Below are 26159 nucleotides of genomic sequence, written 5' to 3'. Positions count from 1 at the left end.
AATCTGAATTTACACAAAGGAATGAAAAGCACCATAAATGGTAAATATGTGGGTAAATATAAGACTTCTTCCTCATTAAAAAAAATCTTTAAAAGAATATTAACTATTTACAGCAGATGAATGCATAAACAAAAACATCACATTATACAGGCTTAAAAAGGAAAGAAATTCTGATACATGCTACAACATGGATGAACTTTGAAGACATTATGCCAAGCAAAATAAACCGGTTGCAAAGGACAAATTTTGATGATTCTACTTATATGAGGTATGTAGAATAGGCAAATTTAGAGAGGCAGAAAGCAGAATGGTGGTTGCCAGGGACTGGGGGGGGGTGGGGAGGAGGACGATAGGAGGGTTATTGTTTACTGGATACAGTTCAATTTGAGATGATGATGAAGTTCTGAAGATGGATGATGGTAATGGCTGCGCAACAATATAAATGTACTTAATGTCACTGAATGGCACATTTAAAAATGGTTAAAATGGTAAAGTTTACATTATATATATTTTACCATAAAGAAAAAAAATACCAAAAAAAAAGTCACCCAGAAAGGTACTTGCACTTTGTCCTGTTCCCAACTCTCGACTTCTTACAACTAATTATGCTCCCCCCATACCCAAGCCCAGCCAAATACTAGATAAATAAGAAATGTTAAAAATAAATAGATAAATAAAAATAAAATAAATGATGTATATATATGTATATAAACACACACAAATAATTCTTAACTATTTACAGCAAAAATAACAGCAATGCATGTCAGGGTTGATAACATGACACACAGAAATAAAATGCAGGACAACAGCACAAAAGGTTGGGGGGAATGGAAATGGAGTGTAATGAGTGTAAAGTCAGAATAGGCCAGAAGCTATGATGAAGGCATAAACTGTAGAAATGAGAACACACTGAAGAGACATTTCTGGGATAAAAAAGACAATGACTGACTGGATGAAAATGCTTGAGAGAGAGGTCTTTCCTTCTCTGGGCCTTGACTGGTCCTAGCAAGCAAATGACTTCATAAGCCCTTACATCTCTTCCACTGGACTAATCACAACGTAACATTATTGTATTACTTTGTCAATTTTACAATAACATTGTATTACTATGTTCATTTCCCCCATTACCATAAGCTCTTTCATGACAAGAACTTCAGCATTCACTTTTAGGTCCTTCACTGTCCAATGCATATGGTAGGCACTCAACATTTGCTGGGTAAATGGAGGATAAATGAACGATAAATGAACTTACATTTTGCTTTTTCTTCTCCTGAACCAAAGCTACGTAGCGCAAGGCAATCTTGGTCAGAGTTGTAGCAAGGGAGGCAGCAACAAAGAAATCTCCATCCAGAAGGAAGCCTCTCAGGGGAGGTCTGCAAAGCAATCAAGGAAAATGAAACCCAACCATTTCTTAAGCAGCATGCAGCTTTTGCATAAATTATTCAAATAAGCCTATTTAACACTCTCACTGCCACCCTTCAGTGAAGAGGATCTCAATTAGCTCCCTCTTTAGCTTTTAGAATAGAAAAAGGGAAATATACATGGTTTTACCACTTACCTTCAAAAGAGCTAGAGCCAAGTGAATATGGAAAGAGAAAATGATTCCGAGTGTATGTACTGGAGCCAATGAGCTACTTCAAATTCCAACTTATCTATTTATTGTGTCCCTACAGGTAAGTTACAAACCTTTCTAAGCCTCAAATTCCTCTTCCGTAAAATGGGGATAATAATAAACTGTATCTCAATAAGTTGTTAAGACTATAAGAGACAAACTACTTACTACAATGCCTAGCATATAGTAACAACCATTAAAATTTTAGGCATTATTTTTATCACGTTCATTATAAAATTGGAGAGCAAAATAAGGCAGAAAATATTAAAATTTTAGTCCATCAACTAGAAGTGGAAAATCTTCAAAATATGTTTCCCAAGCACTAATACAGGCAACAAAATTCAGTTACCTCCACTGAGCATTTTCTTTAAATCTTTTTTTAGGATTTTATTTATTTATTTGAGACAGAGAGAGAGCGTACAAATGGGGAGAGAGGGAGAGAGAGAGGGAGAGGCAGACTCCCCGCTGACTAGAGAGCCCAACATGGGGCTCGATCCCAGGACCCTGAGATCATGACCTGAGCCAAAGTCAGATGCTTAACTGACTGAGCCACTCAGGTACCCCTCCACTTAGCATTTTCCATGTGAGTTAAAATAATTTTAAACAGAACAGTTATTTCAATGAAAACAGTTTTAAGGAGCAGAGGATTAAAACCATCAACACAATTCCTAGGAGAAATTAAACATCCTCCTTTCAAGTATCTTAAATGGCAAAGATTTCCATTTTGGTCAAAAAAAGCAAATAAGAGGAAAAAAATCATTTGTTCTATACTCAGGAGTAGTAATTTAAAAAGTATAGATGGTAGGGCACATGTGCTGTAGATTACCTTTCTTCCTCTTTCTTCGTGGGTCGAGAACTGCTTAGGGCACTCTGAGTTGCATAGGTGCCCATCTCAGTTACCAACTTCTGAACTGGCCCCACAGTTATTTCCTCTTCAGGTTTTAATTCTCCAGCTTCTTTCTTTATTTCTGACTCCACAATTGGGATCTACAAATCAATTGGAAATACCAATTTAGTAATAACATCAACAGCAAGCAAAATCGTATTTAAATATTCAATCATTTCTATGGAGAAGGCAATTCCACCAATGGGATTTTTGCAACTCTGCATTCAATTTTCTTTCCTTCCCAGGATGACGTAGTGGGAAGAACAGGGGCTTTGGAGTTGGATGCTACTTAGTTGTTGAATGGTTCTGGGCAAGTTAATTAAACTACTCAGTTTCTTTATCTCTTAAATGGAAATCTTAAATCTATCCATACAAGTTACTTAATAGGAAAACGTTTAGGACAGTGACTAAGACAAAGTACATACTCACTAAGCCTTATTCCTCTTCTCTATCCCTTCCTCTGAAATACTAACCAAAACAGCACCTGTTCCAAAATGAAATAAATCTGACTTATGTGTACAGAATAACTTTATCAACTACCTTTTTTTTTTTTTAAAGATTTTATTTTATTTTATCAACTACCTTTTAAAAAACCAGATGGCTACTATGTATTTATTCCTCAATACCAATCATCTAACTTAAGCTCTAAGAGTCTTCAATCATTATTGGTCAATTCCTTTTTTCATACGTGAAAAACCTGAAGTCCAGTCAGTTAATATAAATTAAGAAATTTATATCCAAGGTCCCAGAGTTAATTAATGGCAAAAGCAAGACTGTAACCCAGGTCTCCTGACAAGCACTATTCTTCCTATTCTACCATATGGTTGTTTGGGTGAGGAAAACACTGCCAGTTTTAGTACACAAATAGTCTAATGTCGGGCGCCTGGGTGGCTCAGTTGGTTAAGCGACTGCCTTCGGCTCGGGTCATGATCCTGGAGTCCCGGGATCGAGTTCCACATTGGGCTCCCTGCTCAGCACGGAGTCTGCTTCTCCCTCTGACCCTCCCCCCTCTCATGTGCTCTCTCTCTCTCATTCTCTCTCTCAAATAAATAAATAAAATCTTTAAAAAAACAAAAAAACAAATAATCTAATGTCAGCAGGTTCTTGTAATACTCGCATTCTCCTTTCAGAATATACAGGGCTAACACAGAGTTTTACAAGTCTTTTTCTTCTTTTCAAACACATAACCTTTGGTTCAAATAAAATCTTACCTGAAAGGGTAAATAAAACAGGCAAAAGAACAGGTGTTATGGCTCAATGCAGGGGAGAGGGATGCCCCTAGTTTCCCACAGCCTCTAAGCTTTAATTAACTGGGTAATTAAAACACATTTTTCAGTGTTTTTAACTCCAATACTACTAAATAAAAACATAAAAGCAAACCACCACATAAAAGTCAGATTTACTAAAATAAAAATCACCATTTACAGTAGCATTCACTGAAGTAGAACATACCTCCCCAAGGGACCTGCGGACCTCAGTCATCACACTCTGAATGTCTTCCTTGGTACTACAGTATTCTCCCAGGATCCATAATGCTCCTCGGTAAATCCTAAGGGAAGAACAAGTTCTGAAACAGGGACATTGCTAACAAATCTTAAAGCAAAGTGAATTTAAGCTCAAGAAAGAAAGTAAGATTCTGCAGTTCCAAGAGACTATGGATGAAATTTTAAGAAAGAAATGTAACAAAGACACTAAGTTTGATTCTCTCCAGAAATCACAAGGATTAAAAGGAAAATAAGTATTCTCACCCATTATTATTAGGAACACTTTAAAATTGGTAAACTCATTAGTAAAAATAACAAAATGTCTCCCAGAAAGGTGTTATCCTCCATTTAGGACAGAGTTAAGGTAAATTTTATCATTTACTACTATAAAAAATGTACAACTTTGATATAAAAAGTAATTCACTTTTTATTTGTAGTCACTGAAAAGGCAGGATGCTGAACAGATAAGGAAGGAGTGCAAAGGATCAGTAATTAGAAAAACTGCAGAAACATAAAGAAAGCAACAATTCTCTAGTTAAGAATGTTAAACTGAATGAAGTCTTTAGTTATCTTTTCCTTAAGATTTTCATTAACTTTATTCAGAAAACATTTTAGAAACTAAAACTTTTTTTTTTTAAAAGGTTTTATTTATTTGACAGAGACAGACACAGCGAGAGAGGGAACACAAGCAGGGGGAGAGGGAGAGGGAGAAGCAGGCTTCCTGCGGAGCAGGGAGCCCGATGTAGGGCTCGATCCGAGGACCCTGGGATCAGGACCTGAGCCGAAGGCAAGACGCTAAACGACTGACCTACCCAGGCGACCCCCCCCGCAAAAAAATATTCTTAAAGGGTATACCTTCCTAGTTTTTCTCTTTCCTGAGACTGGCCTCCTGATATAAAGACTGGAGCTCCAGTAGGCATCTTAGCCATGTAGATGAGGGCCCACACCCTAGAAAGAACCTGGGTCCTAATGACTTATATTGTCATAAGTTGTCATAACTGCCCTCTGAATCTTTTTTAAAGATTTTATTCATTTATTAGAGAGAGAGCACAAGGGGGAGTGACAGAGGGACAGGGAGAAGCAGGCTCCCCGCTGACCAGGGAGCCCCCCATGTGGGGCTTGATCCCAGGACCTGAGCCGAAGGCAGCCGCTTAATGACTGAGCCACCCAGGTGCCCCTAGGCTGCATTTTCAATCCCTCATTTTAATAAATACTAATGGGGGATATAAATAATGGTATCCAAAAAGTGATACACTTTAAAAATATGTTCCTTAGTCACTTGAGGATTCATCATGTTTCAGAGGAAATAAGGATAGAGAAACCTAGCTAAATCACACCTACAAAAGCAAATTTTTGCCCACAGATTATGGATTTACTGAGGTTGGGGTGAGGAGATGTCTACTGTGATACTTATATTGACTTTAGTATCTTGATTCATTTCTTCTCCCTTACATGTTCTATCAACTGACCCTTTAAAGATAGAAACTGATAAATTGCTTGCTTGACCTTAATTTATTTATTTTTTAAAGATTTTATTTATTTATTTGACAGAGAGAGACACAGCGAGAGAGGGACCACAAGCAGGGGGAGTGGGAGAGGGAGAAGCAGGCTTCCCGTGGAGCAGGGAGCCCGATGCGGGGCTCGATCCCAGGATGCTGGGATCATGACCTGAGCCGAAGGCAGACACTTAACGACTGAGCCACCCAGGCGCCCCTTGACCTTAATTTAAACAGACTTTAAACCTACTTGACAGATTTAATAGCATGAAAGACTTCAAGCATCTTCTCAACAATAAGCATTCTCAGGTTATCAAAGCGCTGAATGGCTTCACGAACAAACTCCAACACATCAGCAGCTGCTGCTTCATTATTGTCACTGAGAAATTCCATTAACTGAAAGGAAAAAAAGGAAAACAGGGTAAGTTATATAATTTTTTTAAAAAGATTTATTTATTTGAGAGAGAGGGAGGCCACATATGTGCACACAAGTCGGGGGAGGGGCAGAGGAAGAGGGAGAGAGAGAATCTCAAGCAGACTCCACACTGAGCACTGAGTCCGACATGGGACTCAATCTCATGACCCTGAGATCATGAACTGAGCTGAAATCAAAAGTCGGACACCTAACTGACTGAGCCACCCAGGCGCCCCATAAGTTATATAATTTTCACAAAGAAAATTTTAAGTTTTTTAGTTTTAGGTTGTTTTTTTTTTTAAGATTTTTATTTATTTATTTGACAGAGAGAGACACAGAGAGAAGGAACACAAGCAGCAGGGGTGGGAGAGGGAGAAGCAGGCTTCCCGTGGAGCAGGGAGCCTGACGCGGGGCTCGATCCCAGGACCCTAGGATCATGACCTGAGCCGAAGGCAGACGCTTAACAACTGAGCCACCCAGGCGCCCCAAAAATTATCTAAGTTTTAAGAAGTAAACAAATTTACAAAGACTATAATAATTTTTGAACATATAACAAAATGTAAGTTGAGAGAAAAAGCACTGCTATGTAAACAAAGTCACAATGTCTTTCCTGGGTTTTGTGCAGCCAAGCTTATTACAAAAAACTCACTATAAAATGAAAGCTGGTGGGCGCCTGGGTGGCTCAGTTGGTTGGGCGACTGCCTTCGGCTCAGGTCATGATCCTGGAGTCCCAGGATCGGGTCCCGCATCGGGCTCCCTGCTTGGCGGGGAGTCTGCTTCTCCCTCTGACCCTCCCCCCTCTCATGTACTCGCTCTCTCTCATTCTCTCTCTCTCAAATAAATAAATAAAATCTTTAAAAAAAAAAAAAATGAAAGCTGGAAATACACAACTCAAAATAAAGTAACTGGATACTCCTAAGTTGTAACTAAAAGTAAAATCATTTCAGAAAAAATTTGTGGAGTTCAAAGACAAAATTTCAAATTACAACATACCTCATTTATCTGACAGTGACAGAAGCCAATGATTCTAGGTACATATATTTTTCCTATAACTAAATCCTTCAACTTTTAAGAGGTAAAACTATTTGAAAGAAATACTTGTTTGTGCTACTGAATGATATATATATATACACAGCATAATTTTATCATAGGTAACTGTAGCAAACACTAATTATAGTAATATGTGGAGGTATTTTTGTCATTATATTTTTGTGTTTACTTTTTTAATGAAGATGTAAGAGAAAGAAGTCCGATTCCTTATCCTTCTGAGCTTAAGGGTGAACAGAAAGGTCACTTCTGACCACAAGATTTAGTGATTCTACTAAACAGTTTAACTGCTAAATAACTAAACCTTTCTATTCTTTTAGAGAATTTCAAAATTAAAGTCATCAGAATTACATACCACAGGAATAACATTTGCAGCCATATCTGGAAATCGGACAGAACAGGAATGCAATGTTCTCACAAGGAGTTGTCTGTATTTGTCAGTATCTTCATGCTCAGACACATTATTTGTTTTAATCACTTCCTTCTTCAGAACAATAACCAACTAGAGAACAAAGTAAAAATACGTGGGAATTACATCATGTTTGGCCTGACGGCTTACAACAGTGCTGTCAGAGTTTTGTTTTACCTCTTCAACATTCCTAGAAGAGACAAGATCCAGTGTTAACTGCAGAGTTTTCTTGCGTACTTCTAAGTCTGGTGTGCTCAATACTCTCAGGATGTCCATAACCAGATCCTGAGAAAGAACAAAAAATCCAGAATTAACACCAATATTAAGAGAAAAAAATCCTAACCACAGAATAGAGGGTTCTGACCATCATTACCTTAATTCTTTCAATAATAAAATCACTGGTGGTGGAAGAACCAGATATTTTGGGTATCCTGATGTAACACAATATGAAATATATAATATCACATATGATGCATTCAAACTGCAAATGTTTACTGTGACTCTATCAAGCTTTAGCTCAAACTCAGTTTATAGAAAATTCAGAAGTCAGAGAAACAAACTAAATGACACCACCAGAAAGTAATCAGATGTATCTACAAGGAGGGGCATCTTACAGGACAACTGGTCTGGTCTCTTCAACAAGCCCATATCATGAAAAAAATTAACTGCTCCAATTAAAACATCAAGGACATAACACGGTAAGATATATGGTCATGAATTAGACAAGCCAAACAAAAGGGGTATTTCAGGGACATCTGGGAAAATTTGACTTTGGAGTTGGTATTAGATAATATTAAGAAACTATTAATTTTGTTAAGTGAGATAATGTTATTTTCGCTCTGCAGGAAAATGTAATGTTTTAATGGCACATACTTTAAAAAACACTATGGCAGATAAAGATTTTAAAATATAGCACAACTAATTTACAAATGATTTTACTTCTTTAAAACTTTAAAAAAATTTCACTGATAAAAAAGTTCTAAAAATCACGGGGCGCCTGGGTGGCTCAGTTGGTTAAGCGACTGCCTTCGGCTCAGGTCATGATCCTGGAGTCCTGGGATCGAGTCCCGCATCGGGCTCCCTGCTCAGCGGGGAGTCTGCTTCTCCCTCTGACCCTCCCCCCTCTCATGTGCTCTCTCTGTCAAATAAATAAATAAAATCTTAAAAAAAAAAAACAAAAACAAAAACTAAAAATCAATTCCTATATAACTTTCATTTACACTCACCAGTTGTTAATATTTTGCCACACATACTTTATCCCATTCTCGCTACACCTAAACATTTTAGTGTACATCTCCCATGAATAAGGATAAACTCTTATATAACCACAATACAATTATCAAATTCAGAGAACATTGGTAACAATGATATCACAAAATATACAGTCCATAATTCTCATTTCTCTAATTGTCCCAATCATGTCCTATAGAGCAAATTTTTTGTTGTTGCTCTGACCCAGAATAACATTGAATTTAGCTGTCATTGGGCTTTATTTTTTTTTTTTTAAGATTTTATTTATTTATTTGAGAGAGAGAGACACAGCGAGAAAGGGAAACAAGCAGGGGGAGTGGGAGAGGGAGAAGCAGGCTTCCCGCGGAGCAGGGAGCCCGACGCGGGGCTCGATCCCAGGACCCCGGGATCACGACCTGAGCCGAAGGCAGACGCTTAACGACTGAGCCTCCCAGGCGCCCCAGGGAGAAGCAGACATCCTGCTGAGCAGAAAGCCCAATGCGGGACTCGATCCTGGGACTCCAGGATCATGACCTGAGCTGAAGGCAGTCGCTTAACCAACTGAGCCACCCAGGTGCCCCCATGGGGCTTTATTTTTATAAAAATCATTATTCTCACAGATTTCACAGGTATGCTGATAATTCCACAGAATTATCTTTTATTCTCAATCAGTTGGCATATTTTTCAAAAACAATAAATTATATTCAAATTAAAATGAATGTATCTCTATTGTTAATACCAAATGTAGTACAAGTAGAAAAGATATAAGATAACACATTAATTCATATTAGAAATATTTTTTATGGCAAATACCCTAAAAGGCTATGGCGATTCAAGAGTTACACCTTAGCTGACCAAAATTTAAATTGCCCAGTCTCCAAGAATTTAAGTTAACCAAGATAGCAAAGCTTGAGTGTTACCTCAATTTGAAAAAGATTTTATCTAGGATTTCTCTCTTTCAGATAACATTTACCTGTAGTACTCGTTCATGAGCAGGATGCTCTTTTAATTCTATCAATCGATCCAGAACTATGAGTTTTACGTTGTTGTCACTCTCCTTAATAATTAAATCAATGTAACACTGAGCAGCTGCCTATATAAAAAAAGAAACACATTTTAGGAACACATTCATCCATCTTAAACACAGAATCTGAAAATAAGAAAAAAAAAAAGTCCCCAAAGAAGCCAAAATACATTCACTACTCCTGCACTAAAAGTTTATGAATATTTCCCAAAGGAATGTGTCCCTCTGATCCCTATATTCTAATAAATCTCATTATTTTCAAGTTTAAAAAAGTTAAGAAGAATCACAAGTTAAAAGGATGAAAAGGGGCTGTTAGAGGCAGAAATACTAACAGTCAAAAATTAAGGGTTGAAACTAAGGAACAAGGCAGAAAAAAGCAGAGTATCCCCCAAAATATAGCTACTGAGTATCTTTGAGTTTAGGTGCGAAGTCTAACACACCTGCATTACAGTACAGAAAAATCAAGGCTATAAAGATGACCCTGACTCATTAAAAGCAGAAGACAAAGGAGCAAACCTGAAAGAGCTCCCAGTGGCTAAAGCTGGAATAGTATGATCAATGAAACAAATAACAATAATGATTATAATACATAGAATAAAATGGTCATACTGATATGAAGAATGAAGAAGGGAGGGAGGGTGGGAGGTAAAGGGACAGCTCTTCTTGCAGGACTTCAGTTAATAAATGTATAATGAGGGAAACAGAAAGTCACCATTAGAATATCACATTAATAACTGCTATACAGAAATGCTAAAATTAGTTGGTATAGGTTTGAAGAGAAATAGGTTATTTGCAGTTTCAAAGTATCTTCCCATGTTATTTACTGATTACAAAAGGAAAAATCATAACTTAACAGTGGAGATATCTGGCAGGCATCACCTTAACCGACTGATCAAGGTTAACATCACTAACAGTATTCCAACATCATGTACACTCCTTCACTGAGAAAGGTTCATCACTTCCATGGTATTCTTCCCCAAAATGCACAACCTCAATCTAACTGTGAGAAAACATTAGACATACTCAAATTGAGGGACATTTTACAAACAAATTGACCCAGTATTCTTCAAAAGTGTTAAGGTCATGAAAAACAAGAAAAGGCCTGAGGAAGTGGCACAGATTGGAGGAGACTAACACATGACAACTAAATGTAATGTGGAATCCTGGATTGAATCCGGTACAAAAAAAGGAGATTGGTGAAGTAAATTGGTGGAATTCAAATAACATCTACAGTTTAGTTAACAATATTGTTCCAATGGTAATTTCTTAATTTTGACAATTATACAATTGCTATGCAAGACACAAACATTATGGGAAGCTGGTGAAGGGTAATGAGAACTTTGTCCTGTTTTTACAACTTTTGCTGTTTTGTTGTTCTGTAAGTCTAAAATTATTTCAAAATCAAAAATTAAAAATTTTTTTCTAAGTATTGGCAGGTAAAGCAATCAAGTCTCCTATTAATACAAGCTGGCTTTATAGAACTATTCTTTCTCTGACTATATTAGGGGTTCCTCATGTAGTCTTTTTTTTTTTTTTAAGATTTTTTATTTATTCGAGACACAGAGATAGAGAGAGAGAGAGAGCATGAGCAGGGGGAGAGGCAGAGGGAGAGGGAGAAGCAGGCTCCCTGCTGAGCCAGGAGCCCAACGTGGGGCTTGATCCCAAGACCCTGGGATCATGACCTGAGCTAAAGGCAGACGCTTAACCATCTGAGCCACCCAGGCGCCCCCCTCATTGCAGTCTGGATACAGTAAATTAGAGAAGAGAAAGCTAACATTCCAATATTGAAAACATGCACTGTAATCTTTTTTTTTAGGATCCATCATGTAGGATCCAAAATTCATTTTCCCAGATCTAGGTTTTAACGTAATTAAAGTATGGGGAGAGATCTTAAAATACCAGTATCATTCTCCAGAAACTAGAAATATTAGCATTCTCTCTGTGTCTCCCTTTCTTCCCTTGTATATGTATGAAAGCAGGAAGGAAGGAAAAAAAGATTGGACTATGTAAGGAATCCAATAATTTCACAACATTTATAAACTGTTATTTCTGTGCCATGTAATGCCACGTAATCACAAAGTAAACTGCAATGCCACTAAATCATTAAGCACTGGGGTGCCTGGGTGGCTCAGTCAGTTAAGTGTCTGACTCCTGGTTTCGGCTCAGGTCGTGATCTTGGGGTCCTGGGATCAAGGCCTGCCTTGGACTCCAAACTTCCCTCAGAGTCTGCTTGAGATTCTCTCTCTCTTTCCCTCTGCCCCTTCCCTCCCCTGCATTCTCTCTCCCTCTCTCTCTGTCAAGTGAATAATAAATCTTTTAAAAAAGAGAACAAATTAAAAAATAAAAAAATAAATAAGTGCTAAGACAGCATATCTATCATCTAACTGGCACCAAAAGAAATAAGCAGTACCTTGATTGCAGTAGGCGCACTAGAGAGTGTCACTAATGTTCCGGCAGCTTCATATTTTACAGCTGGGCTAGATGACTGTAATAAGTTATAGATGCAGCGAATGAAACGAGCCCTTTCTGATGGATTAGCATGACAGACCTGGAGAAGAGAACATTTAGGTTTCAACTGACTCCAGGGACACCTGCTTTCAAACAGATTTTTTTACAGATGTCAGCTTAGATGCTAGTTTTCTTAATCTGAAAACAAAGAATAATGATATAAGGGCATCTGAAGATGTCAGCCAACATGAGATAAGACACTGTGACTGGTAATTTCAGGAAGAAATAGGTTTTACTTCAGACAATTGTTATAGCTACTCATTCATTTATTTATTCAATCACAATTAATATTCTCACTCTTTCACAAAAGATTTTCAAATGGTTTATAATAAAAGATAGGCATACTATACACAAGTGAAAAAGAACAAGAGAATGTAAAGTAACAAAATCAAGGACCAAGGGCGCCTGGGTGGCTCAGTTGGTTGAGCGACTGCCTTCGGCTCAGGTCATGATCCTGGAGTCCTGGGATCGAGTCCCACATCGGGCTCCCTCTCGGCGGGGAGTCTGCTTCTCCCTCTGACCCTCCCCCCTCTCATGTGCTCTCTCTCTCCTCTCATCCTCTCTCAAATAAATAAATAAAATCTTTAAAAAAAAAAAAAAATCAAGGACCAAGTGCATTAATATGGGTACTGTGACAGGATATTAAATTTGGTCCTAAATTTTTACTCTGGATGTCATGTCAAAAAGGGAAACATGATGGATATCAATCTCAATAGCTAATAAAAGGAAAATACCCATTCTTAAAGCAAGAAAGATAACCCGTTTCTCAAGTACTATTACTTATTTATTTGGAACCATATTCCATACTGTGGAGACAACTAAAATTTTCTATGCTATCCTAAATATATTTTAATACCTTTACCCATGAAGCAAATATTCCTTATTCTTCCTTTTTTGAAGTTGGTTTTTATGTCAGATTTTCCTTTAATATATATATATACAGTCAAATCTCTTTTATTTAGGCATGGCTCAAAAACTATTTCCTCTTACTATAACCTGGATCCTGATAGACAAAGAAGTCTCTGAACAGCAGAGAATTCCTATTTTTGAGAGCCTCAGCAGCATCTCTAAACCATACAATGAATTAAAAAGAACTATATATTTACAGTTCTGGTTTCATCTTAAATGCCAAACCTAAATGACTGATTCCCTGTGTTGAAAGGGGCCCTTTTCTTTCAGAATCAAAGACAGCGGTCATCAGCAGTGTCTGCTGTGGGTACTTTGTCAATATTGTCCTATTTAGTAAAGTCACTCCTGATGTAGATTTTTGTTGGCCTCCAATGGTGTCAACAGCAAAATTGGATGTTATTTACCTTTTATCAGAACATTAAGATACAATCAATTCTTTCAAAGAATATATCAAGTTTAAATGTTGCCAATAAAGCACTTCATTTTAAAACCCAAATCTCATCTAGTTTTAGACTTCCTATTGGGCAATGGCTAACAATGTCATATTGATATATTTAAAATCTATTTTCCTTTACAAACAAGGAACACAGAAAATATTTAAAGCTTTTCTGATTTGTTTTTAGATTTCCAAAGTAGTCTGGTGTGTACTCAAGAAAAGATCTTGAATTTTTTTTCCAAAGCCTGATTCATAATCTATTCAGTTACTGAATAGTGCACGATGATTTCTCTGCTGCTGTATTGGGTCAAGCCATGAGTTTTTAATAGAATTCTTTAAGGAGGTTTAGAAAAACTGGAGGTGCTTGGAAAACACAATAAACCAAAGGAAAAAGAAAAAAAAGGCTTTCATAGATTATGCTATAAAATATTTCTACTACTAAAACATAATATCCCAGCAATTAAGCAACATTCCAGAAAAAGAGAATTTAACCTTGTCTTAAGCTCTTAGAGTGTATGTTACCCATTTTAGTCTTACCTTATAAATTAATTCAACAATAACCAACTGAAGAATGTCTCCAAATGTTTGAACTTGATCAATGCAAGTACTTAGGTAATCCAAAGCTCGATCCTAACAAAATAAAAATACATTTATCAAATTCCACCTCATTCAATAAAAGGACTTAATCAGTGCAACCTTTAAAAAACATACACAACTGAATATAAAAGAAATGAGGAAATCAGGGCAAAGAAAAATTAAATGAAGGGAAAAAAAGAAGGTTAACACATACATGTAAGAAATAAAGTCCAATACATTTCCTAGAAATGGGCCAAAAATTTGGGGTCTGAATTTTCTAGCAGCTAAACTGAGGAGAAAAACACTATGTATTACATGATTCAGAGTACCCATACAATCAAAACAAACCAGCTGTTTAGAAGCATGGTTATTCCTACTTCTAAAACTTAAAAGAAAAATCTCAACGATTCTCATATACTGAATACTGATATAGAAAACTATGACCTCAACAATATCTCTATAGCAAAAGTATCAGGAAATTTTATTGAACTTTTTCTGATTATGCCCCCCGTGTAGGTAAACAGCATAACACCAAATATATAGGTCAATAAAACCAACTGTACAAGAGGACAAAAGATCCTGGCCCAAATAAGCAGCTTTCTTATAATCTTGTTCACAAGATAAAATGACAGCATCTAGATTTCAGAGAAATGGACAGACTCCGTATCTTTCAGTCTTCATTATTTCCCACATTTGGAGAATACTGGACAGCAAAAATTCCAAGATTAGATGCCACCAAAGTATGCAGTCACTGCTGACCACCCCGCCATCCCCCCACCCCCCTGCCAATCCATACACTTTAAGCACTAGCAGAGCTGGATGTGGAGTTGACACCAACTTATGAAATCTGAAGAGCCTAGTAAGGATACACATCTACACCGAAGACCACGCTTCTTTCACAGACATGGCTCAGGGTGAACCCTATACAAAGCTACCACTTTTCTCTATTAAACAATTTTAGATCTATACCAATAAGAGGAATAACAGGTTCAAGCCCCAAAACAGAGTGTTACAAAATATGGCCATAATAATTTCAATCTGGAAAAACTGTCAAGTGGCTATTATTAAATATCTCTCAGTTGTTTACTAAAAAATAAAGTATATACATAAGCAATTGTCTGGAGAAAGATTAAGAAAAAACTATTTTATACAAATTAAGTTCAAAAATCTAAAAAAACCCAAAATATACAAACACTTGTACTATAAAAAAATCACTGACTAAAAACTTGATTAGGCCTATGTGAATACTTTTAATTATCATTTGAATACAGTCATAAAAGTATTTTTTAAAAAGTACTTCACCTGATCTGCATGAATTAACATCATAAAGGCATTCCTTTTGCAACTTGCATCCTTCTCATTCACCAGAAAATCATGTATCAGTTCAGGAGCATCAGGTATAAGATGTTCAAAATTCCTTGAAATAAAACAGGTAATATTCATATTTAATGAAAACCTACTTTGTTATTTTAGTAACTGCCTGGACACTACTAAAATTAATCTTTATCAAGCTTTATAACACTGTCAATTGTTTTGCTTTTTGAAACCTTAAGTCAATTAGAACTGTGGGTAGAAATCACAAACTTACATCTTCATCTATTAAATTATCAAATTATATGCTTTCTACTTTAATAAAGAAAAAGCTGACTTTTTCCACAGCTATCGTTCACCGGAATATCTCTAATAATTGTCTTTCATATACTTTATAAACTTTAGGAATACAAGATCAATGCTCATGATGACATTCTCAGTGTACTGAAAGAGTCTTAAGAATTATCAGGAATAAAAATAGTCCCTTGAGGGGTGCCTGGGTGGCTCAGTCAGTTAAGTGTCTGCCTTCAGCTCAGGTCATGATCCCGGGGTCCTGGGATTGAGCCCTGCATCGGGCTCCCTGCTCAGCGGGAGAGTCTGCTTCTCCCTCTTGCTTGTGCTCTCTTTCTCAAATAAATAAATAAATAAAATCTTTTTAAAAATAGTCCCTTGAATTGTATAATTATGCATTATAATTACTTATTCACTTACTTGCTAACTTACTTCCTATTCGGGAAAATTTTAAGTATTTGTAGTATACAGAATAATGAAACCAGCTTAAAAACCATCACCTGACTTCAACAATTGTTAATTCATGGCCAATTCTGTTTCACCTATTCCCCTGCCCACTTCTTCTCCTCCCATATTATTTTGAAGCAAATCCCAGACCACTTACCACTTCTTCTATAAATATATCGGCATATTATAATTGAGGATACTTTTTATTTTTATTTTTTAAAGATTTTATTTATTTATTTGACAGAGAGAGACACAGCGAGAGAGGGAACACAAGCGGGGGAATGGGAGAGGGAGAAGCAGGTTTCCCACCGAGCAGGGAGCCTGATGTGGGGCTCGATCCCAGCACCCTGGGATCATGACCTGAGCCAAAGGCAGACGCTTAACGACTGAGCCACCCAGGCGCCCCATAGGATACTTTCTTTTTAAAACAAATCATAATACCATGATCATACCTTAAAAAACTTAAAATTCCTTAATATCATCATATACAGTGTTCAAATTTCCCATTGTCTTATAAATGTCATGATTTTTGTGTATGCAATCTAGTTTAAGTTCTGAAATTTGTGTAGTCTGTACGGTAACTTTCAAAGAACTCTACGTTATTAACCAGAATACCACTTCCCCAAGAGATAACAAAATCTAATGTAACAATAAGAGAACTATGAAATAGAACAATCAACTCTTAAAGTACAAAGATATTTATAAAAGTTACATCCTATGTCTAAATAGATTGACACCAGTAATTACAAAAACCAAGCATTCTAGTCTTATCTAACTGGTTCTTTTAAGTCATTTTTATTTTTTTAAAGATTTTATTTATTTATTTGAGAGAGAGAATGAGATAGAGAAAGAGAGCATGAGAGGGGGGAGAGTCAGAAGGAGAAGCAGACTCCCTGCTGAGCAGGGAGCCCGATGCGGGGGCTCCATCCAGGACTCCAGGATCATGACCTGAGCCGAAGGCAGTCGCTTAACCAACTGAACCACCCAGGCGCCCCTCCCTCCCCTTTTTAAAAGATTTCTTTAAATCATTTTTAAAGTCCAAAATCTTCAGCTTTCAAAGAACAGGAATCAATTGAGAACTGCAACCTTTCTCATTAAAAAGTTCCCTCCTTGGGCGCCCGGGTGGCTCAGTTGGTTAAGCGACTGCCTTCGGCTCAGGTCATGATCCTGGAGTCCTGGGATCGAGTCTCGTATCAGGCTCCCTGCTCAGCAGGGAGTTTGCTTCTCCTCTGACCCTCCCCCCTCTCATGCTCTCTCTCTATCTCATTCTCTCTCTCAGATAAATAAATAAAATCTTTAAAAAAAAAAATTAAAAAAAAAAAAGTTCCCTCCTTAAGGCTTCTAAGGGTAAAAAGACAAGACCCACATTCCACACAAAGAGAATTCAAAAACAGGGTCAAAAACTCAAAACCTACAAGGGCTAAGCAAGTTAACTAATTAAGTGGGCTGAAGTACAACTGAGAATGATAGGCACTGTAAACTGCAAAGTATACAACTTATTTAAAGGGAGCTATTGTCAATTTCAGCATAATGTTGTCATGCAGAAACTAGGACCCAGGGTTGCCAGATCTTTTCAATGTTGACAACATAATAATAATAATAAGAAAAAAAAATATCGTTCAGGCTAAACAAACATTATCTGCAAGCTACGTACAATCTGCAAGGAACTGCTGTGGTACCTCTAGTCTAAAAGACTAAATAATCCTCACAAAACTAAGCCACAGGAGTACCTTTATTTACCTATAGATTGTATAGATGGCCAAAACAGCATTTCTTCTAACATAGCTGTGTCGGTGCTCCAAACAAGCACGGATAGCTGGCATTAAAGGTTCTAGCAATTCTGCTTCTTTCAATTTGCAAAGAAAACGAAGAGTGGATCCTCGAATAAATTCATTAGGATGCTGAAGATCCTGATAAAGTTTAAATATGAAATGTTGAGTTCCAGCATTTTACAAAACAACACACAATTAAGTGCAAAATTTCCTATGAAAAAAATAAGAAAGTAAGTTTGTGGAAAAAGATCTAGATTATCAATTTCCTTCAGATTCCTGTCAAATCAATTTTTACTTATCACATCAATGTCTCATATTTTATGTGTCACTGTTTTTTTTTTAATTAGTAACATAAAAATGCATGAAAAATGTCCAAAGAAAGTTACAATAAAATTTTTTACAGTAATTTTTTACAACTTCAGTTCCAATTATCGGTAACTTAGATCTTATCCCAGATTTAATTTTAAAAATTAAAACAAATCCCATTCCACGAATTTTACAATTAAAATCAAAGCAATATTCAGAAATAACCATGGTTTGGTTTACCTTTCTGTATGCATCACATACAAGGATCATTTCATGTAAAAGTCTCCCATCTGGAGTTGTTTTAGGAACAATTTCCCAAAATACCAGAAGTAATTTTTTGATGGTATGATCCTGAAGAGGTAGCACAAAACGAATGATGGTCATCAGAAGTCCAGGAAGCTTTTCACCATTCAGAATCATAATGATTACTTTCTTCAAAGCTTCAGTCTTTGACTTCACATCTCCTTTTTCTGATTCAAAAAAAAAAAAAAAAAAAGCACAATCACTTCAAAGGAAAATTCTCCAGATAATTTTACAATTCACAAAACATTTTCTCACTTTACCAGCAGTAATGATAATAAAGGCACTAAAGAAAGTGACAGGGGGGGCACCTGGGTGGCTCAGTCGTGAAGTCTGCCTTGGCTCAGGTCATGATCCCAGGATTCTGGGATCGAGCCCCGCATCGGGCTCCCTGCTTGGTGGGGAGTCTGCTTCTCCCTCTCCCACTCCCCCTGCTTGTGTTCCCTCTCTCGCTGTGTCTCTCTGTCAAATAAGTAAATAAAATCTTAAAAAAAAAAAAAGAAAGTGACAAGGGTTCTTGACCTAGCTCTGCCAAAAACAAGCTGAATGACTTTACACAAGTCATTTATCTCTGAACCTCATGTTACTTTACATAGAATATGAAGGCACTGGATTAGATCTCTGGTCCCTAACCCATGGAGTTAATGTAGAAGCCACTAATCTGTAGGTATACCAAATGATGCATGTCTCAAACACAGATGTAGCTATTTTTCACAGTGTAAATAGATGCTGTTAGAATAAATGGCTTCTGATGTCAACATTGCTTTTAGTCAGCTGTGTATTTCCTCAAAGTAACCACCACTATCATGAGGAGAGGAAGGGGAGGATCAGTGGCATTTTTTTTTAACATTAGATCTTCAAACTCAAAAAGGCTGGGAACTAATACACTAAGCCCAAAATCCCATCATATTTCTACGGGACTATAAATCTTCTGTGCTCGCTTCAGCAGCACATATACTAAAATTGGAACAGACTACAAAACTTCAGAATCTTTCTTAAGAAATCACCTAAAAAACTGGAAGAAAATTAAAATGTACTAGATAAGTAGACATTATTTAGAATTAAGGATGAGATATTTAAGATACTAGCTTATTGTTACTTAGCTTAAAGCAATTTACACTATAAACTATATTATGCAAAACAATCTATAATTTCATCATTATCACTGCATACTGAAGAATTTATGGTAAAAATATTTTGTGTCCAAAATTCAAAGGCAGGAATGTAGGAGGCAAGCACATCGCTACAACTGCTTAGATCACAGAAATAAGCAAATATCTAGGAGACGGGAGGACAAAGAGGGATGACGAAGTTTTTAATAATCTTACAGTTATCATGAGGAAAAGAACAGAACTAGGAATACATTTCCAACAATTAGAGCTAAGTGGCTATCAAATGAAGAGTTCCTTGTTGTTGCCAAAGAGACAAGAGACTGTGAATGACCAGCTGGTATTTACAGAAAGGATTTAAGTTTTCAAGAATTATAGTAGGTAAATCAAAATTTCTTTCCAGCCCCCAAGGGCTCTATATCTATTACTAGCTTGGTATGATATTTTCACATGTTGCAGAATAGAGAATATTCTCAGGTTCTCAATTTGTGTTCAATTGAGAACACAGTAAGGGTTCTTGCCAAACTTATTCCACAAGGGCGAACATTTTTGTTTAAAACACACTTTCTCATGCATCTCTCCCTGCTTCAGAGTATCATATCTCCTGCCACATATGGAAAAAAATTGGTATTGCCATAGCAAATCAAGAAACAAACAACTGGGGGCGCCAGGGTGGCTCAGTTGGTTAAGCATCTGTCTCTCAGGGTCCTGGGATCAATCCCCGCATCTGGCTCCCTGCTCCCACCGGGAGTCTGCTTCTTCCCCATCCCCCCAGTTCTCCCCCCCTGCTCGTGCATGCATTTTCTCTCTCTCTCTCAAATAAATATATAAAATCTTAAAAAAACAAAAAACTGTAAAATTATGGAGTACCAATCTGTGCAAACCTTCAGTTTTTAAGTCTGTGAGGATGACAAAAACAAAGCATCAGGAAAGGTGACAGTAGCTGAGAGCAATCACCCTGATAATAAGACAGATTGGGCAAAGTTTTAAGTGGCTAAAGTTGTATTTGCTGAGCCTAAATAGGTTTTCTTATCTTTGCCCTGAGCTTCCTTTCTGAATATTAAAAAAAAAAAAAGTTTTTTTTCCTAATCTGTTTGATAGCATAAAGGACACAAAGTCCAAAAGGCATAAAACTGTTATCATTATAAAGCTGATGTCTTCTTTCGTTCCAGTTTTTGACTACTTTTCCCAAATTAGCAAATCCTAAGGGTTTAGCAGGATAAAGCTCCACTTGTTACTACATGTTAAAAAGTTTTAGAAGTTTCATAGAAAACATGTAAAAAATCTGTATCATTTACAATTCAAGCCCCCTTAGCCCCGATTTCCATTTATTCCAACAATTCAAACTGAGGTGAAGGATGTTTTTTTCCTACATCTTCAAACTTTTCAGAACTTTTCTTCCATACACTACTAAAAATACGGAAAATTTCAAATATTAATTCAATTCGCCAAAATCTACCAAGTACTTCCTACTCCAGGCTATGTATGGTCATCAGATCTCATGTCCAGTGACTAAAAGCATAGGTAAAGTAACTCAATATTTCACAAAAAAGGATTTGTTACTCAAATTGGAAACTACTTCTAAACTTTTTCTCACCTCAACTCTTAAGATACAGTAAAAAAAAATACAGATAAAATTTGAGATTTGAGACTACTTATTTAGTTCTTGATGGGGGAAGACAGTTAAGGCAGCTGTAATTAAGAAAAAGGTATTGTTGGGGCGCCTGGGTGGCTCAGTCGGTTGAGCGACTGCCTTCGGCTCAGGTCATGATCCCGGAGTCCTGGGATCGAGCCCCACGTCGGGTTCCCGGCTCGGCGGGGAGCCTGTTTCTCCCTCTGACCTTCCCCCCTCTCATGCTGTTTCTCTCTCGCTCGCTCTCTAATAAATAAAAAAAAAAAAAAAAGAAAAAGGTATTGTTACAATTAAGGGCAGGTTTTGTTCTTAATCTTCCCAGCTGTAACCTTAAGTATCTGGGAGTCTAAAAGTGAAAACTTTTTTTTTTTTTTTTAAAGTAAGCTCTATGCCCAACATGAGGCTTGACCTCAAGATCCTGAGATCAAGACTGCATGCTCTACCCACTGAGCCAGCCAAGTGCCCCGAAAACTTTTAAATTATAAGAAAAAAAAACAGTAATGAAAGTTTATTCATTAACGTGCATTCCATTCTACTATCATACATAAACATGAAAAAAAAAAAGATCTGTGGCTTTTGTATATAGGGGTATAGGTTTAAGTGCCATAAAGGAGGGTTTCTTTTTCCTTCTCTAAAAATGGATCTCTTGGGTGCGTGGGTGGCTCAGTTGGTTAAGCGTCTGCCTTCAGCTCAGGTCATGATCCTGGGGTCCCTGGATCGGGCTCCCTGCTCAGCAGAGAGTCTGCTTCTCCCTCTGACTCTCCCTTTCTCATGCTCTCTCTCTCTCACGCTCTCTCTCTCAAATAAATGAATAAAGTCTTTAAAAAAAAATAATAAATAAATAAATAATAAAAATGGATCTCAATAGAAACCTAATATTAAGTAGCCTAAAATCAGGATATTCCATTACTGCTGATTAAGAGGTGGGACTAGGCAAGTAAAATATTGTCTCCTTTCAAATGGCAAACTACCTTCTAAAAGATACTTTCAAGATCTGAAGCATAATTTTCACTCTTCGTCTTAAACAGTAGTTACCAGTTTAAGTTAAACTTATTTTTAGTAGTTCAACGAAACAAGAACCATTATTTTGGAATGTGCATTACCTTGAAAAATTATTTTCACAGAATCACTCACAGAAAGGATACAGAGTATACACTTTTAAAATCCAGAAATATACTTGTTTTCTTTTTGTATAAATGCTTTATAAAAGCTTAAACCTTTTTAAACCTCAAATACTCAAAAAGCTTAAAACTTTCTGGAAAACACATGTGTATTCCAGGGGTGACTTCATTAGTTCAGTAGGTGGTAAACCCAAAGAACAAAGTTCTTTTAGTTTTACAAGCTAAGTAATATGAAGTTAAGTGCACAGAGGAACTGAGACATTCAAATACACATTCTCAACCTGTTACCTACAGAGAACGGTCAGCTACACTTAAGCATAACATATTAAACTACATAAGCCATTATGTTATTTTGAGGAATATCTAACAACTATTACATTTCTTTAGCTTTACTAAGCTAAGCTGAGATGCTGTTTTATTTCCAAAAACCAATATTGCAAGTCTAAATGTAACAAGTTTTTTTTTTCTTTTTCTAGATTTTATTTATTTGAGAGGGAGCCAGAGAGAGAGCACAAGCGGAGGGGAGGCGCAGAAGGAGCAGAAGACTCCCCACTGAGCAGGGAGCCTGAAGTGGGGCTCAATCTCAGGACTTGGGATCATGACCTGAGCAGAAGGTATAAGCTTAACCGACTGAGCCACCCAGGCGCCCCAAGTTTTCATTTTTAATAAGACCAAAGTTCTACTGAAGAGATCCTAGAAAAAACTAAAATATTTCTAATTACAAATAAACTTGAAATGGAAATGAGCCTTTTATTTTCATTTTTTCTCCATTTAATTTTCATAGTATTATCAGAGTTTACCTAGATCATTTTTTAAGCTAATTTCAGATGGTGGTTCTGAATCCATGGGCACGTTAATTAACGTATAGCACACGTTCTCGGCAGCCGTCATGGTTTCCGGATATAATCAAACCTCGATACAAGATTTAAGGATGACTGATGCCAGAAAATCTAGAAAAATAGAAGGATATCATTACAAGTAAAACAAAACAAAACAAAACAAAAACACAACCAGTAACTATCGTGATCTTTACTGTCTAAAGTTCATTCAGTTTGGCTGAGTTTTAAAGTATTAGAAGGGTAGGGTCAATTTATACTGTGTCCCATAAAAATAATGCCTATTTTAATAAAAGACACGCCTGTCTGCCTCGGTCTAAGGTATAGACCCCACAACCCCGCCCAGGGCTTGAGAATGCTGTACTGCAACAACTAAGGCCCACAATACAGTGACAGTCCCCCAGTCCCGCCCAACCACGTAACAGAACAATGGTTTTTAAACATAACACACAATCTGAATTGCTCAAGTTAAGAGACCCTGTGCACGAATACTCGGCTAAAAACCTTAAAACATTTTCTTGCGTTCATGGGTGGACCCGACTGTGTGTCGGCCAGTCAATCAGTATGCTGCACCCCCACCCCCTTCCCTTCCTCCAGCAAAGCAGCCCCCGGAATGATGAGCCCCGGGGCCCCGGGAGGGATTAGACCCCTGGCCAGTACAAAAGACCGGGAAAGGGCGTCCGGCCCAGAGCTTCCCAGCCCCCCGTTCCACTTCGCCAGGCCCGGACGCGAGCGGCCTAGTCGCTCCCCTTCCGCATCTTCCCGCCGGAGAGCCAGTTCCTCCGACTCAGCCCAGCCCAGCACGCCTCGGGGACTGGGGGCTTTTGGCCCGCTACCTGGCTCCAAGGGGCGGCGGCTACGGCAACGGTGGGACCGTGGACTCCGGCTCCAACCCGCAGCAGCAGCCGCTGCTCCGCACAGTCCTAGGCTGACGTGGAAGGGGGTGGGGTGACGAGGCCAAGCCACCTAGCACCTACGGCAACACAGAGAGGACAAGCCTTCTCCGTCCTGCGCCTGCGCTCTGTAAGTATGCCGCAAGTTTCTTCCTTGTAGTCCACGGCAGTTTTAGGTGGCAGGGGGATCTGGGAAGACATTAAGCTTTCCCTGCAAGCCAAACGCCGAATTAAGCGCTGTGGTCATTTACATGCTACCTAGAAATTGTTTCCTCTTCCAGGAACTACAACAGCCAAGGAAGGAAGTGCTCAGAAAGGGAAGCCCATTTTATAAGGGCTGTATGGTCCAGGGGGAAAGAGCAGTAGACTGCGAGAACTGGAAGCCCTTTTGTAGCTCAGAGAAACAGGGAAAGTAACTAATTATTATCTGGGAAAGTCACTTCAGTTCTTCTAATAAGTGAGGGTAGATTCTGTGAAGATCCATTTTAGTTCTTAACGTCTCCAGTAGTCTCAATCTCTGCCTCTGCAGTTAGGCTGGGGTTGCTGGGACATCGAAGTCGCACTTTATTTCGTAATGGTCCCTTTCACGCTTTCTGAGCATCCAAGGGATTAACTTTTTTTTTTTTCTCAAAAAGGGAGATTGACAGTCACTGTTTTAAAGGATTTTACCTTTCTCCAAAAACCCAATTGTTATAGCTACTATCGGCCGTAGCACCTTCGGTATTGCTCATATGAGGTTCCATATGCCCCCACGTAGCACTTCCCCCTCAAAAAGTTTTCTGGCCAATTATTATTAAAGAAAAATCTTTTCTGAAGCCTTGAGCAAAATACTGTGAATAAAAGACATCTGACAGAACTCGCCCTTAACAGGCACACTTCCGTTAAGAAGATAGAACACAAATAGTGTCTCATGTATCTAGATTCCAGCTATTTGAGATTTCTTCTTTTTAGAACCATCAAGCAAAATATAAATTCTTTGAGCACCCAAAATATATCACAAAGGCCATGTGTTTACAGCACTTTCTAAGAATGTTCTTCAAATCCTATGTATTGATTTTTTTTAAAAAAACCTTTTATCTTGAGATAATTGCAGAGTGACCTAAATACAGAGATCCCATATATTCTTCCCCTAATTTCTCCCAGTGGTAACATTTTGCATACAGTTCAATACCAAATCCAGGAAGTTGACATTGATATAATTTACTCCTCATTCAGATTCACCAGTTTTTACATGCACTCTACTTGTGTATTTAGTTCTAGGCAATTTTACCATGTTTAGATTCATGTGACCTCCACCAGGCATGATACAGAACAGTTTTAAGGATCCCTCCTGCTATCCTTTTATACAGCCACTTCCCTCCTTAACCCCAGCAACTACTAACCTGTTGTCCCTATCTCCGTAATTTTGTCATTTCAAAGATGTACAATGTAACCAGTGAGATCGTTTTTTCATGCAACATAATTCCCTTGAGATCAACCCAAGATGTGTATACAACAGGTTGTTTCACTTGTGTATTCATGTTTAACATGAAATTTTTACAAGAACAGTATCTGGTTTCCAAGCCCACTTATCAAGAAGTGACAATCTGTTGGCATGAAATGAGGCCCCCAAAAGCATAAAAACTAGATTTAGCAATAAGAAAGCTCAGCAGTGTAGAACCACCATAGTGTAGGACCAACCATACCCACTTCAATCGCCCTGGAGGCTCATTGTGTTACAGAAGAAAATTTGAAGACTTATCCTGACCAAGTCATTAAGGAAACTATTAAATATGAAAAGACAAGAAAACATAATGTGGTTTATAAAACCTCATTTTAAGTCTGCACTTAAAATGTCATTGGCAGCGTATATACATTGTTGTATACTTTTTTTTTAAGATTTTATTTATTTATTTCACAAACAGAGAGCACAAGCAGGAGGAGTGGCAAGCAGAGGGAAAGGGAGAAGCAGGCTCCCCGCTGAGAAGAGAGCCTGATGTGGGGCTCCATCTCAGGACCCTGAGACCATGACCTGAGCTGAAGGCAGACGCTTAACCGACTGAACCACCCAGGTGCCCCACATTGTTGTATATTCTTAAATACAGAGCTTGTTCAATAGATATCAGGAC

At 37.7% G+C, this 26159-nt stretch overlaps 1 protein-coding gene across 1 annotated transcript in view; it reads right to left on the bottom strand.

Annotated features, from left to right (window-relative positions):
* COPB1 (coat protein complex I subunit beta 1) overlaps window positions 1–24150 on the bottom strand; it is a 38215-nt gene extending 14065 nt beyond the window's left edge. The window contains exons 1-14 of the mRNA XM_081798546.1: window positions 23995–24150; window positions 23123–23272; window positions 18400–18629; window positions 17822–17991; window positions 15335–15449; window positions 13994–14086; window positions 12014–12151; window positions 9553–9672; window positions 7527–7634; window positions 7296–7442; window positions 5729–5874; window positions 3951–4047; window positions 2439–2599; window positions 1253–1373 (exon numbers count right to left, since the gene is read on the bottom strand). Coding sequence (XP_081654672.1) covers window positions 1253–1373; window positions 2439–2599; window positions 3951–4047; window positions 5729–5874; window positions 7296–7442; window positions 7527–7634; window positions 9553–9672; window positions 12014–12151; window positions 13994–14086; window positions 15335–15449; window positions 17822–17991; window positions 18400–18629; window positions 23123–23213 — 1737 coding nt within the window. The 5' untranslated portion in view covers window positions 23214–23272; window positions 23995–24150. The remainder of the gene's footprint in view (window positions 1–1252; window positions 1374–2438; window positions 2600–3950; window positions 4048–5728; window positions 5875–7295; window positions 7443–7526; window positions 7635–9552; window positions 9673–12013; window positions 12152–13993; window positions 14087–15334; window positions 15450–17821; window positions 17992–18399; window positions 18630–23122; window positions 23273–23994) is intronic.
* Window positions 24151–26159: the final 2009 nt, after the last annotated feature.

This window comes from Leptonychotes weddellii, chromosome 11 (genome assembly GCF_054177405.1).
Source record: "Leptonychotes weddellii isolate Sample4059 chromosome 11, ASM5417740v2, whole genome shotgun sequence".
In the NCBI taxonomy this organism is placed as follows: Eukaryota; Metazoa; Chordata; class Mammalia; order Carnivora; family Phocidae; genus Leptonychotes; species Leptonychotes weddellii.
The sequence above is the reverse complement of the archived record's forward strand: the minus strand, read 5'-3'. Positions and strand labels throughout refer to the sequence as shown.